The sequence below is a fragment of the Sorex fumeus genome, unplaced genomic scaffold (assembly GCF_029834395.1).
Source record: "Sorex fumeus unplaced genomic scaffold, SorFum_2.1 ptg000021l, whole genome shotgun sequence".
Lineage (NCBI taxonomy): Eukaryota > Metazoa > Chordata > Mammalia > Eulipotyphla > Soricidae > Sorex > Sorex fumeus.
This window is the reverse complement of record NW_026606078.1, coordinates 12,413,781-12,429,500: the sequence shown is the minus strand read 5'-3', so window position 1 is coordinate 12,429,500 and position 15,720 is coordinate 12,413,781. Positions and strand designations below refer to the sequence as shown.

The 15,720-nt window shown below is 43.6% G+C and overlaps 1 gene segment (V, D, J or C); it reads left to right on the top strand.

Moving 5' to 3' along the window:
• Positions 1-4,092: 4,092 nt before the first annotated feature.
• On the top strand, positions 4,093-4,579 carry LOC130022791 (immunoglobulin lambda variable 9-49-like). The segment is given in 2 exon segments: positions 4,093-4,141; positions 4,254-4,579. Coding segments are annotated over 2 exon segments (375 nt in total).
• The last annotated feature ends 11,141 nt before the right edge of the window (positions 4,580-15,720 follow it).

The window sequence follows — 15,720 nt, the reverse complement described above, 5'->3', positions numbered from 1 at the left end:
ATCTGATAAAGAGTTGATATCAAGGATATACAAAGAACTGGTTGAACCCACAAGAAGAAAACATCTACCCCATCAAAAAATGCAGTGATAAAATGAACAGAAACTTCTCCAAAGAAGAAATCTGAATGACTAAAAGGCACATGAGAAAATGCTCTACATCACTAAACATCAGGGAGATGCAGATCAAAACAACAATGAAATATCATCTCACACCACAGAGACTGACCCACAACCAAAAGAACAAAAGCAACCGGTGTGGCATGGATGTGGTGAGGAAGTGACTTTCTTTCACTGCTGGTGGGAATGCCGACTGGTTCAGCACTTTTGGAAAACAGTATGGACGATCATCAAAAATTTAGAATTTGAGCTCACATTTCACCCTGCAATACCACTCCTGGGAATATATTCCTGCAAGACAAAAAAGTATAGTCGAAATCTGCACTTCTATGTTCACTGCTGCACTGTTCACAGTAGCCAAAATCTGGAAAAAATCCGAGTGCCCGAGAAGAGATGACTGCTTAAAGAAACTTTGGTACATCTACACAATGTAGTACTATGTAGGTTTTAGAAAAGATGCAGTCATGAAATTTACATACAACTGGTACTACATGGAAAGTATCGTGCTAAGTGAAATGAGTCAGAAAGAGAGGACAGACATAGAAAGATTGCGTTCATCTGGGGAATATAAAGTAACAAATGGGGAGACTAACACCCAAGAATAACCGAGATAAGTACCAGGAGGTTTACTCCATGGTTTGAAGGCCAGCCTCACATGCTGAGGGAGAAGGCAGCCCAGATAGAGAGGGGAGCACGATGCAAAGGGTGTTGGGAGGACCCTCCCAGGGTGAAAGACGCATACTGAAAATCGACTATAGACCGAACATGATAGCCACTCAATGCCTCTTTTGCAAACCACAGCACCGAAAAGGAGAGTGAGATCCAATGGGAATGCCCTGCCACAAGGGTGGGGTGGGATGGGGGGCGTGGTGGTGGGAGGGATGCTGGACGCATTGGTGGTGGTAATGGGCACCGGTGGATGGATGGGTACTCAATCATTGTATAACTGAGACCCAAGCTCAAAAATTTGAATTTGTAAGTCTACAACTGTATCTCACCTTGTTTTACTAATAAAAATTAAAATATTTTTAAAAAAGGTTCTAGAAATTAGAATATAAAAAATTAATTTAAAGAAACTAACTATAATAAAGGAATTAGAATCAGAGTACAATGTAGTGTAGTGATAATACCTGTACTGTGATTATTGATGTGTATTTTGAATGAACTGAATATGCAAAATTCTTTAGTTCCATATAACAATTTGCAAAATGGTTTCCTAAAGAGGAAAATATAAATTCTCTCATTCAAGAACAGATAAAGGGTTTTGTTTGTTTGTTTTGTTTTTATTTCTTTTGTTCTCACAAATTAATTTTCCTTTAGGAGTATGTTCATTGAAGTCTCCATTCTAATGATTCAAGCAGCAAAAATTACACAAACTGTTTTTCTTTAAGCAATAAAAGTTCCTGATTAAAAACAAACATGTAGGAAGAATGCTCCAGGCCCCAAACAGAGCCAATATCTCCGGGAGGTCCCAGATGGGGTAGGTGCTGCCATCCCACCTTCTCCAGATGGAATCCCCGTGACCTTGAGCTTCTACAAGCATGGCTCTGGCATAGGGTACCAGGACATTTTTTCAGAACCACGCTGCTGCGTAAGCCACCTTATATGCAAAGTGATCAATGGAAAGTAAATGACCCTGCCACAGTGGCAGGGTGGGACTGGATGATGGGGGGTGGGAGGGACACTGGGACCCGTGGTGGTGGAAAATGGGCACTGGTGGAGGGATGGGTGTTTGATCATTGTACAATTGAAACCCAAGCACAAAAATTTGTAAGTCTACAACTGTACCTCAAGGTGTTTCACTAACAAAAATTTTTTAAAAAATGTAACTGATGAAGAATGGGCACTGGTGGAGAGATGGGCACTGGATCATTGTATAACTGAAACCCAAGCACAAAAATTTGTAAGTCTACAGCTATAACTCATGGTGTTTCACTAATAAAAATTTTCAAAAAATTAAAAAAAAATAAAAAAACACTTAAACATCAAAAGAAAGGGCAGAAAATTTTATTAAGTCACTACTATTTGACCCGCTGATATACATTGAGATCAACCCAATGACCCTTCTCTTAGCATTAGACATACCAGCCAGATGGAAGATCAGTAAGGGACTGACCTTCACAGAGCGACTTGTGTGACAATACAAGGAAACACAGGAAGGAAAGAACAAGTGAGAAAAGACTACAGAAACTGAGAACTGGTCTTTAGCAGTAAGCTAAAGCTAAAGGGGAATACTGGGGCAATGGTGGAGGGAGGTAGACACTGCAGTGGAGGATGTGAAATGTTTTATTCATCACCACTACCACTAACAGTGCCTAAAATCACAATGCCTAAAATTTAAAAGAGTAGATACCAATTCAAAAACTACGATGGCCAATTATTCCTGAGCAAATGCATTTAAGGGTAGATTTTTTATGGCACCTGAGAGTCTAGAGGGTAAGGCACATGGCTTGTACATGCCCAACCAGGGTTTGAACCCTGGCACCACAGTTGCCTAAACACAGAGCCAGGATCAAGCCCTGAGCACTTCTAGATATACTTCCACCCTTTTCCCCAAAGTATACAATTTGAAAACCCTTTATCTGTTCTTGAATGAGAGAATTTATATCTTCGGAGAATAAGAGAAATGTCTAGAACAGAACAAAAGAAACAAATCTGACTAACCTTCAGGTAGGGAGAAAATAAAAACTAGATAAATCAAATGAGAAGTGAAAAGGCAAAAATTACAATAACTATCTCAAAAATACCAAGATCCTAAATGTTTTTATGAATGACTGCATGCCAGTAAACTGGAGAACCTAGAAAAGTTGGAAAAATCATGTGTTATGCAACCTTATAAAATTTAATGACAAGCAAGTGGAAAATCTAAACAGACCAGTTATGTTCCAGAAATCAGGAAGAAATAACTACTCACTTAAAGCTCATTGTCTTAGATTCAAGGATACTTTGAACACCTCTTCTCAACATAATCCTTCTTAGGTAATATTTTCCTATGTGCTCAGGGATAGTTTGAAGATAAGTATATCCAAACTGGGGCTTTGAACCCACAACTGATTAACAAGTTAGAGAACAATAAATTCCTCAACCTTTTTGCCTGTATATGCAGAAGAATTTATGAAATGAAATATATGTTCTTGCAAGGTTCCCCAGACATACATATGGCTGTGCTATAGGAATAAACATTTATCTTTTGATAATTAAAAAAATAATTAATAAAAACCTTCAAGGTGCATTTTGTTGATCCCTTTTCCTAGAAAATGCCAAGTTTCTTTGTAATTCCAAACACTCATTAGAGTTTATTAGGTAGATCTAGTGAGGATCATGTGGGAAATGGGAAGTTGATTATTGAGCAGCCTAGAAAGTGGTTCATGGTTGAACTACCTTTTTCTTCTCTTCTGTGCTTTTATCCATGTACTTTTAATCTAAGACACCCCCTTCTCTTATCACTCTTTACAAGCTGGTCTGTTATTGATTCCAGGGAAAAACCAAAGAGAAGAGCGTTGAATGAGATGGGGTAGGTGGCTGCATATATTAAGAAATTTGTTCTTTGATGTGCAGAAATGGGAGGAGGTCAAGCTCTGAGGGAGGCAGGGGCCTCTGTGAAAGTCACCAACTTTCTGGTGAAAGATGTTATCAATCCGAGGCAGCAGAGGGCGCTGTGCACCTTGTCTTAGTGATGTGGAGGAGGCTGTTAGCCAGTGAATCAGACACCTGTCATCTGGTCCCTTCTCAGTGCTACTGGACCCAGCCACCGATTTCTCACTATCCCCATGGGTATTTTCTTATCAAAATCAACCCAGAGGCAGTGCAGCAAAATTTGAGACTAGGGAGGGAACCAAGGGGCCAGAAGGAGGTTGATTGACCAGAGAGGAAGGGCACATTTGCATGGGGGGGCGGTGGGGGGCTTTTCCCTGAGTCTGAGGGTATAAGAAACCTGAGACAAACCTGTCTCACAGAGTCCTGCATTTCTGCACCATGGCCGGGACTCCACTCTTTCTCCTCTCCTTCCTCCTTCACTGCATAGGTGAGAGTATTTGTCTTCATTACAAACTACAGAAAATTTCCTGCCCCACACAGCAGTAATGTTCTTCTTTGCTGACCTTTTGAAAGGGTTTAACAGATGTCTGTGTTTTCAGGGTCCCTCTCTCAGCCTGTTCTGACTCAAGCGCCTTCAGCATCTGCCTCTCTGAAAACCTCAGTAAAGCTTACCTGTACCCTGAGCAGTGGGTACAGTAACTATGGTGTGGAATGGTACCAGCAAGGCCCAGGAAAAGGTCCCCGGTTTGTAATGCGTGTGGGTCCTAATGGTCAGATAGGATCCAAGGGAGAAGGGATCCCTGATCGCTTCTCGGGATCAGGATCTGGCCTGGACCGATTTCTGACCATCCAGAACATCCAAGCAGAAGATGAGGCCGACTACTACTGTGGTGCTGACCATGGTAGTGGGAGCAGCTTTGTTTAACCCACAGTGACACAGGCAGAGGAGAAGTGAGACAAAAACTGTCCCTAGCCTCTCATAACCCTGTATCTCACTCTGGCCCAATGTTCATTCTGCTAATATGGTTGGAGCATTAAGGTCCACGTTTCAAACCATTATTGCTGATCAGAAATCATTTCTTCCTGGTGTGACCTATCATTATTTTTAAATGATGCTAAAATAAAGGTGTGGGTTTTTGAGGATTAAACTTTTTATGTTCATAAGATAATTGTTCTATCATTTTCATATAAAATATCTATAAGTTACTGTAGCACTGTAGCTCTGTCCTCCCGTTGTTCATCGATTTGCTCGAATGGGCCCAGTAACATCTCCGTTGTGAGACTTGCTGTTACAGTGTTTGGCATATAGAATACGTCATGGGTAGCTTGCCAGGCTTTGCCGTGTAAGTGAGGTACTCTTGGTAGCTTGCCGGGCTCTCCGAGAGGAGCAAAAGAATCAAACCCGGGTCTTCCTGGCCGTGTGCAAGGCAAATGCCCTACCGCTGTTCTATCATTCCAGCCTGCCAAAGCTGGTATAGAAAAGCAATTTAATGCCTTTGTTTTAAGCCACACCTGCTAGTATTCAGGGCTTACAGCTCATTCCTGGTGGTACTCAGAGCTACATATGAGGATCAATCCCAGGTCAATCCCATGCGAGGCATGAGTCCCACCTGCTGTACTATCACTCTGGTAGTAATCTTTCTTTAAGGGACCACCCTCAGCAGAACTGGGATGGGTATCTGGTGTCCCACATTCTTCTGGGCATTTGGTGCCAGGGATGGAACTCGGAGCATCTAACATGCTAGGCATATGCTTGGTCATTGGGCTATGTCTGTTGCCCCCAATAATCTCAGAACTTTATCCTAGTCCAAGAGTGAGTGGCTAGCATAAAGAATTCACTTTTTCATTCTCCTACGCATTCACCGGTTCCAAAGTAAAAATGGCATTTTGGCATGCAGGATTTGCCCCAGTGATATTCGGGGCACTGACCCGGGGTCTTTTGCCTACATATCATGTGCTCAAGCTATGAGCTACCTTGCTGTCCTGAAAATGGTTTTTTTCCCTCTTTCTCAAATGCACAGTATAACTGGTGTTGGCAGGAGGGCATGGTTCTGGTGCAGAGCACCTGTCTTGCAGGTAAGAGGTCTTGGGCTGGATCCCTGGCCTTATTCTCATCCCCATGACAATAAAAAACATTTTGGTTTGCCACTAGATCTGTCTACACTTTCTTCCTCAACAAAGCACCATAGCGATATCATAGATAAGTTTACTCTGAGTCTTATTCTTCACTCTAAGAAGAGAGGGCTTATTCAGGCTAATTGTGCCCACTCAGCACTTTCCCTTACCTTGTCCTCTATCAGTTTGGTGAATCCAAAAATGAAGAACTGCTACATGTAGGGAAATGTTTGTCTCAAGGAATGTGAGGTGGTGGCCTGAGCAATAGCACAGCAGTGAATTGGGGAGGGGGAGCCATTTGCCTTACACACAGCTGACCCAGGTTCAATCCCTGGCATCTCATATGGTCCTCCAAGCACTGCCAGGAGTGATCCCTGAGTGAAGAGCCAGGAGTAACCCTCGACCATTGATGGGTGTAATGCCCAAACACAAAAAAAGAGAAAGAAATGTGAGGAACAGTGGCTCCAAGTTGGAAACCTACAGAGTAACAGGATGACCTTTCTTCCCATTAGGCAACTGATGCTCGTCAGTGACAATATTAGATGCAAGCCAGTGAAAACGCCTTGTCAGCCACAGATTCTGCCCACTGACTACCCCAGCATCTATTCAAACCACCTGTAAATCAAGGAGAGCCCTTGAGAACCCTAAATTACAACTAAGCATAATGCCTCATGGTGTAAATTTTAAAGATTTTCCTCCTTGCTGTAGTTATTTTTAGATTCTTTATGTGGTAAATCTATGGAAACATTGGTATCATCATTTTCTTTGATGATATTCTTTGAAATGTTTGTTCATTTGCTTTAGTCAGTAATGTATGTTCATAATTTCTGTATATTGTAATTGAATCTTAGTGTATGTATATCTGTGATTTTATTGTTTTCTTAAATTTATTCTGCTTCCTTTAATTACCATTTTTATATTTTAAGTAGTAGGGTTAGGTTACAGTGGTTATTAAATTTATGATCCTAGTGTATAATTTACCAAACAGCACCACCATCAAACTCTCTGTGACCCACTATCACCTCTGTTTCAACAATCCCTCCACCTCACCCATATACACATTCCTTGTTGGTTGACAATGATGGGTTGGGTGCATACTGATGCTCCCTTGGCCACCCCTTATGTGTTTATGTCCAACACATTTGCCCCCTTGTGTCTTCACAACTCCTTCTCTCCCCTCCACCCTTCCCTCTCATATCTTTAATCCAGTGTCCATGGTTTCTTATCAATGGACATTGCTCATATCCTTATTTATTCTGTATATGTCACATATCCAGGTGGGGGCCAGGGCCGGGGCCGGGGTCGTGTTCTCTCCCCCTCTGAGGTCTGTCCTTGCTCTGGTATGTGTTTGCCTTGCATGTGGCCGACCCGGCCTACCCAGGTTCTATTTCTCCGCCCCTCTCAGAGAGCCCAGCAAGCTACCGAGATTATCTCACCCACACGGCAAAGCCTGGCAAATTCCCCATGACGTATCTGATATGCCAAACACAGTAACAACAAGTATCACAATGGAGATGTTACTGGGCCCACTCGAGCAAATCAAACAACAATGGAGGAGAGTGCTACAGTGCTACAGTGCTACAGTGCTATGTCACATATGAGTGATATCAATTTTATGTGTCCCAGACTCTTTAAAGAAGTTGAGTCAGCTGGTTACTCACATGATTTGAAAATAAAACAACCCTCTGGGAAATTTGAGCACATAGAGGCCAAGGAAAAGAACAATATTTTAAGTAATGTAAAGGTTTGTGTGATTTTAGACAGTTGGTGTCTGCACAATTAAATGTGTCTACATTTGGTTAAAAAAAATTTCAGTCATATGAAAAAAATTCTAAAATATCACATGAACTTTTCCTAAACTAAAATAATGAGTGAAAAGATATGGCCAATAATCAACTATTTTCAAAGTGAACAACTTATCTAGCAACTAAGCAAAACTCAAATAAAACTCCAAAATATATTTGCACAGAGAACAAAGAAATAATAAGCAAAGGGAAACTTTATCACAAAACATAAAGATATGTGTCTTAAGACTCAGATAAGTAGTCAGAGCGATAGCACAGCGATAGGGCATTTGCCTTGCATGCAGCCAACATGGCCGACCCGAGTTCGATTCCTCCGCCCCTCTCGGAGAGCCCGGCAAGCTACCGAGAGTATCTCGCCTGCACGGCAGAGCCTGGCAAGCTCCCCGTGACAGATTCGATATGCCAGACACAGTAACAACAAAGTCTCCAATGGAGACGTTACTGAGCCCGCTCGAGCAGACTACCTAATCTTTTTGTTTTTCCTGGATCATTATTCATGGTTGATTCTACCAAATACTTAAAACTGTTGATGAATTCAAAAGAGTGTTGAGTTGGTAGCTTTTGCAGCTATACTTACCTTGCTCAACTTTAAAAAATTCTATTTTTTTTGAAAAATGACCTAAATATACTCAAAACTGTGGTCTTGAAAAACACTAAACATTTTCCTAAATAGATAATCATCTTAGGTGTTTGTGACACCTTAATTAGATTTTTTTTTTTACAGTTAGCATCTATAAGTACTCCTCCGGGAGTTAGGAACATGGGCATCACATAGAGTATATTGCAACAATCTTCCAAGAGATCAGAGAAGAGGTGTATGAGTAGAAAATTTGACCTGATGAGCATTAGAAAACACTTGGTTTATTTGACTTTGCCCTGTGATCTGTGTGTATACCTCTTAAGAGATCAAGGGAGGAGGAAGAGGGGAAGGAGGAGGGGAGAGAGAGAGAGAGAGAAAGAGAGAGAGAGAGAGAGAGAGAGAGAGAGAGAGAGAGAGAGAGAGAGAGAGAAGCTGTGTGTGGGCATGCATGACCGTGGGAGCACTAACATTCACACAGAAACCTTGAGAACAGCTGGGATACTGGAAGACAACTCAGTGGTTACAATTCACCACGGCAAGAAGGGGTCTCTGTACCTATTTGACCACATGTGGTGTGCCCACATCTTTGACTCCACAGCTTTGACTCCAACAGCTAAACAACCTGGTGCTTGCTTAGCTGGTGCCAGGATTCTACATATTGCTTCCTTGAACCCAGCAGCTTTAGTCTCCCATACCAGTGAGAGTCACACTAAGTGTTTTTGCATTTGTTTTCAACAAACTATAAAGTAGGAAACAACTGAATCATGATTCTTTACTCAGGGCAGGATAGAAAGAGTGGGTGGGGCATATTTAGGACTTCATTCTTGTTCAACCAGAGAAGAAATCCTGGTAAATGTGTTATTCTAAAAAAGAGAAAGGTCTGCAAGGTCCCTACGCTGACCATATAGCCTGTGCTTTGCTTCCTCCTAACTGCTTGGATTTCTCTAGAGAGTCTCTCCAAAGAACATGGATGTTTCTTTCTCCTCAGAGCTCTGTGTGCCTAGTGGTTAGAGCCCTAAGTCTCCATCTGTATGATCCTATTTTGGGTAATGGTCCAGACACTGGCTCTACTCACCCATTCATAATCACTTTCTGGTGTTCTGGAGCAAGATATCTCCATTTCCTGCGCTAGAAGAATCAAGAATAATGGAATCTAATATTGTGGGATGGTTCGTGCTCTAAAACGTGTTTCAGGAAGCGTTCAGCATAAGAGAAGGAACACATGGAGGGTGCGGGATCCCGGAGGAAAAAAAAAAAAGAAAAAACAGGTTCCAAAAAGAGCCGAGATCACCGGCAAGTTCCAGATGGAGTAGGCGTCGCATCCTGCCTCCCCCACATGGAACCCCGGTGACCAGAAGCCTCTACAAACACAGCTCGAGTATGCGGGAACGAGGACTTTTTCTCAAATCTGCCGGACTACACCTCCCAGGTAACCTCTGATTCCGGAAGTCACGCCCACAGCCCGCCCCCCAGTGCCATCTTTGAAGCGTTCAGCATAAGAGAAGGAACACATGGAGGGTGCGGGATCCCGGAGGAAAAAAAAAGAAAAAACAGGTTCCAAAAAGAGCCGAGATCACCTGCAAGTTCCAGATGGAGTAGGCGCCGCATCCCGCCTCCCCCACATGGAACCCCGGTGACCAGAAGCCTCTACAAACACAGCTCGAGTATGCGGGAACGAGGACTTTTTCTCAAATCTGCCGGACTACACCTCCCAGGTAACCTCTGATTCCAGAAGTCACGCCCACAGCCCGCCCCCCAGTGCCATCTTTGAAGCGTTCAGCATAAGAGAAGGAACACATGGAGGGTGCGGGATCCCGGAGGGAAAAAAAAAAGAAAAAACAGGTTCCAAAAAGAGCCGAGATCACCGGCAAGTTCCAGATGGAGTAGGCGCCGCATCCCGCCTCCCCCACATGGAACCCCGGTGACCAGAAGCCTCTACAAACACAGCTCGAGTATGCGGGAACGAGGACTTTTTCTCAAAACCGCGCGGCCGCTTATGTGGCCGCGCGACATCTCTCTATATACAAAGTGATCAATGAGAAGTAAACCACCCAATCTTTCTCCCTGAAAATCAGAGTTAAGTTTGGAGCACGGCCACAGCCCCAGAAACACAAGGACTTAATGCAGAACCCAGCAGCTTAGAGCAGAAAAGTGAACGGACGATGAGTTAACCCAGGCCATCATTTCTGCCCAGAGGGGAAAGGGTGTTGCCCCATTCGCCCTCTCTTCTCTGGAAAGAAGGATGGCGGCCACATGGGAGCCTTGTGGACAGCAGGTATGAGCCGGGGGTGTGGGGGGCGACTAAAACCTCACGAGAAGGGGGGCGTTCCGGTCCGTCCTTCACGCCCTACCGAGGTCAACAGTTGCCCCCCACGAGCGGCTCCCCAGCACGGCCACAGTCCCAGAAGCACAAGGACTTAATGCAGAACCCGGCAGCTTGGAGCAGAAAAGTGAAAGGACTATGCGTTAATCCAGGCAATCATTTCTGCCCAGAGGGGAAAGGGTGTTGCTCCCTTCCGCCCTCCTCCCTCTGGAAAGAAAGATGGCGGCCACATGGGAGCCTTGTGGACAGCAGGTATGAGCCGGGGGTGTGGGGGCAACTAAAACCTCATGGGAAGGGGGGCGTTCCAGTCTGTCCTTCACGCCCTACCGAGGTCACCAGTCACCCCCCACGAGCGGCTCTCCAGCACAGCCATGGCCCCAGAAGCACAAGGACTTAATGCAGAACCCAGCAGCTTGGAGCAGAAAAGTGAACGGACTATGCGTTGATCCAGGCCATCAAGTCTGCCAGAGGGGAAAGGGTGTTGCCCCATTCGCCCTCTCCTCTCTGGAAAGAAAGATGGCAGCCACATGGGAGCCTTGTGGACAGCAGGTATGAGCCGGGAGTGTGGGGGCGACTAAAACCTCATGGGAAGGGGGGCGTTTCGGTCCGTCCTTCACGCCCTACCGAGGTCACCAGTTGCCCCCCACGAGCGGCTCTCCAGCACAGCCACGGCCCCAGAAGCACAAGGACTTAATGCAGAACCCAGCAGCTTGGAGCAGAAAAGTGAACGGACTATGCATTGATCCAGGCCATCAAGTCTGCCGGAGGGGAAAGGGGGTTGCCCCATTCGCCCTCTCCTCTCTGGAAAGAAAGATGGCGGCCACATGGGAGCCTTGTGGACAGCAGGTATGAGCCGGGAGTGTGGGGGCGACTAAAACCTCATGGGAAGGGGGGCGTTTAGGTCCGCCCTTCACACCCTACCGAGGCCACCAGTTGCCCCCACGAGCGGCTCTCCAGCACGGCCACAGCCCCAGAAGCACAATGACCTAATGCAGAACCCAGCAGCTTGGAGCAGAAAAGTGAAAGGACTATGCGTTAATCCAGGCAATCATTTCTGCCCAGAGGGGAAAGGGTGTTGCTCCCTTCCGCCCTCCTCCCTCTGGAAAGAAAGATGGCGGCCACATGGGAGCCTTGTGGACAGCAGGTATGAGCCGGGAGTGTGGGGGCGACTAAAACCTCATGGGAAGGGGGGCGTTTCGCTCCGCCCTTCACGCCCTACCGAGGCCACCAGTTGCCCCCCGCGAGCGGCTTTCCAGCAAGGCCACGACTCCAGAACACAGAAACCAATTTCTTAACTATCTGACTTTCAGTAGAAATACTTCCAGGATCAATAGGTAAAATAGCAGAAATCCAAAACCAACATTTAATTCTTGAACCCAGCTGTAGAAAGCAAATCACTTCACAATGCTTTTTCAGCATGTCTGATTTGGGGGGGGGGGTAAACTCTAAATAATAGTGGTGAATCTTTTATTGAAACAATGAATCTAATCAAAGCAGATAGAGTGTTAACTAGAATTCATCTGCCTCACAGGGACGGGGAGGGGTGGGGGGTGGGGTTTTATTGGGGTTCTTCATGGTAAAAAATAAGTATTGGTAAAGGGAAATGTGTTTGATATTTGCATGACTGAGACATAAACCTGAAAGCTTTGTAACCTTTCCCACAGTGATTCAATAAATAAAAAAAAAATAAAATAAAATAAAAAAAAACGTGTTTCAACTAAATCCCCAATATATTTTTTAAATAAATAGCTTTTTAAAAAAGCAATGGGCAATCCTCCCATTTAGCTTAGACAATATTGTCATACTCTAAAATTTTGAATCATGTGTTTATTCATTTATTATTATTGTTATTTTTATTATTTATGGCCTACCCAAATTCCTCCGCACCTATCAGAGAGACCGAAAAACTACCGAGAGTATGTCGCCCTCACAGTAAAGCCTGGCAAGCTACCTGTGATGTATTCGACATGCCAAACATATCAAAACACGGTAACAAGTATCAAAATATTACTGGGACCGCTCGAGCAAATCGATGAACAACAGGAGGACAGTGACAGTGAATGATTATTATTTACTAGTGAAACATCATTAGGTACACTAGACTTACAAGCTTTCGTTCTTAGGTTTCAGTTATACAAGGATTGAGAACCCTCAAACCGTCCACCAGTGCCCATTCTCCACCACCAATGATCCCAGTATCCCTCCCACATCCATCTTCCCCAACCCATTCCGCCTCTGTGGCAGAGCATTCCCTTTTGTTCTTGCTCTCCTTTTGGATGCTGAGGTTTGCAAAAGGGGCATTGAATGGCAATCTTGTTCGGTCTATAGTCTACATTCAGGTGCATTTCCCATCCTGGGAGGATCCTCTCAACATCCTTTACTTGGTGTTCCCTTCTCTATCTGAGCTGCCTTTTCCACTAGTGTGTGCAGCTGACCTTCAAGCCATGGAGTCAACAACCTCCTGGTACTTGTCTCGACTATTCTTGTATATTAGTCTCCTATTTTGTTACTTTATAATTCCCAGATGAATGCAATCTTTCTATGTCTGTCCCACTCTTTCTGACTCATTTCACTGAGCTTGATACTTTCCATGTAGTAACACTTGTATGTAAATTTCTCGACTTCATCTTTTCTAACAGCTGCATAGTATTCCATTGTGTAGATATACCAAAGTTTCTTTAAGCAGTCATCTGTTCTCAGGGCACTTGGGTTTTTTTCCAAAATTTTGGCTATTGTGAACAGTGCAGCAATGAACATAGAAGTGCAGATGTCATTTCGACTGTACTTTTTGGTCTCGCTGGAACATATTCTCAGGGGTGGTATTGCTGGGTCAAACGGGAGCTCAATTTCTAATTTTTTGAGAATCATCCATACTGTTTTCCAAAAGGGCTGTACCAGTCGGCATTCCCACCAACAGTGAAGGAGGGTCCCTTTCTCGCCACATCCATGCCAACACAGGTTGCTTTTGTTCTTTTGGATGTGGGCCAGCCTTTGTGATGTGAGATGGTATCTTATTGTTTTTTTTATCTGCATCTCCCTGATGATTAGTGATGTACAGCATTTTCTCATGTGCCTTTTTGAATTCGGATTTCATCTTTGAGAAAGTTTCTGTTCATTTTGTTGCCCCATTTTTGTATGGGGTTGGATGTTTTCTTCTTATGGAGTTCAAGCAGTGCTTTGTATATCCTTGATATCAACCCCTTCTTGTATGGGTATTGGGCGAATATCCTTTCCCATTCTGTAGACTCTCTTTGTATTTTGGTCACTGTTTCTTTTGAGATGCAGAAGCTTCTTAGTTTAAAATAGTCCTATTTGTCTATCTCTATCTTCACTTTCTTGGCTAGTGGTGTGTCATCTTTGAAGATATCGTTCGCTTCAATGTCGTGAAGGGTTTTGCCAACCTTGTCTTCAAAGTACCTTCTGAATTCCGGTCTGATGTTGAGGTCTTTAATCTATTTTGATCTGACTTTTGTACATGGTGTTAGGTAGAGATCTGAGCCCATAGTTTTGCATGTAGATGTCCAATTTTGCCAGCACAATTTGTTGAAGAGGATTTTCTTGCTCCACTTCACATTTCTAGCTCCCTTTTCAAAGATTAGATGATCATATGTTTGGTGGGAGTTGTCAGTATATTCAACCCTGTTCCATTGGTCAACAACTTTGATTACCATCGTGGCTCTGCCTTTGTTCCAATACCATGCTATTCAAATTATTACTGCTTTGTAGTAGAATTTGACGTTGGGGAGGTTGATTCCTCCCATTTTCTTTTTCCCAAGAATTGCTTTAGCTATTTGTGGATGCTTATTGTTCCATATGAATTTAAGGAGTGTTTGGTCCATTTCTTTGAATAATGTCCTGGGTATTGTTATAGGGATTACGTTGAATTTGTACAATCCTTTGGGGAGTATTGCTATTTTGACAATGTTAATTCTCCCGATCCATGAGCAGAGGATATATTTCCATTTTCTCATGTCCTCTTTTATTTCCTGAAGTAGCGTTTTGTAGTTTTCTTTGTACAGGTCCTTTACTTCCTTAGTTAAGCTGATTCCTAGGTACTTGATTTTCTGGGGCACAATTGTGAACGGGATTGTTTTTTTCATGTTGCTTTCTTCTCTCTCATTATTTGCATATAGGAAAGTCATGGACTTTTCGGTATTGATTTTATAGCCTACAATTTTACTGTCACTGTCACTGTCCTCCCATTGTTCATCGATTTGCTCAAGTGGGCCCAGTAACATCTCCATTGGAGACTTTGTTGTTACTGTGTTTTGGCATATAGAATACATCACGGGTAGCTTGCCAGGCTCTGCCATGTGGGCTCGATACTCTCGGTAGCTTACCGGGCTTTCCCAGAGGGGTGGAGGAATTGAACTCGCGTCCGCCATGTTGACTGCTTGTAAGTCATTTGCACTTGTAAGTTCATTGCTGCACTGTTCACAATAGCCAAAATTTGGTAAAAAACCCGAGTACCCTGAGAATAGATGACTGATTAAAGAAACTTTGATGTTGAGAGAGATTGTTGTTAAGGAGTTTTTTAATCATCTTTCTGTAAGGGTTTGTTGTACTTGTAGGGGTTTGTCTTGTCTTATAGTAGCCCCTTTAGCACTTCTTTTGGGTTTGGTTTTGAGTGTATGAAGTCCCTAAGCTATTATTTATCCAGAAAATAGTTTACCATTCCCTCGAGTTTGAGTGAGAGTTTAGCCGGATAAAGTATTCTTGGTGAAGCATTCATTTCACTGAGTTTTTTCACTATGCCACCATTGTCTTCTGGCTTGGAGGGTTTCCTCTGATAGGTCTGCTGTGAATCTAAAGGGTGCTCCTTTGTATGTGATTTCCTTCTTTGACCTTGATGCTTGCAGTATTGTGTCTTTATCCATGGCATTGATCATTCTAACTATAATATGTCTTGGAGTGTTTTTGTTATGGTCTCTTTTAGCTGGCTCTCTTCGGGCTCCTTGAACCTGGATGCCTACATTGTCCAGCTCTGGGAACATTTTAGCAATGATTTGTTTAACCGTGGCTTTTTCATTGGGACTGTTTCCCTAACCTTCTGGTACTCCAGTGATTCTAACGTTTTTCCTCTTGGAATCATCCCCTAGAACTCTGATTCACACTATTTTTGAGGTCTCTTGCCATTGTTTGTTGTTGCCTTTAGGCTTCCTGCAGCTCATCTTACAGCTCACTGATTCTGTCTCAGCTGTAGCCATTCTACTCTTGAGGGCACACACTGAGTTTTTTATTTC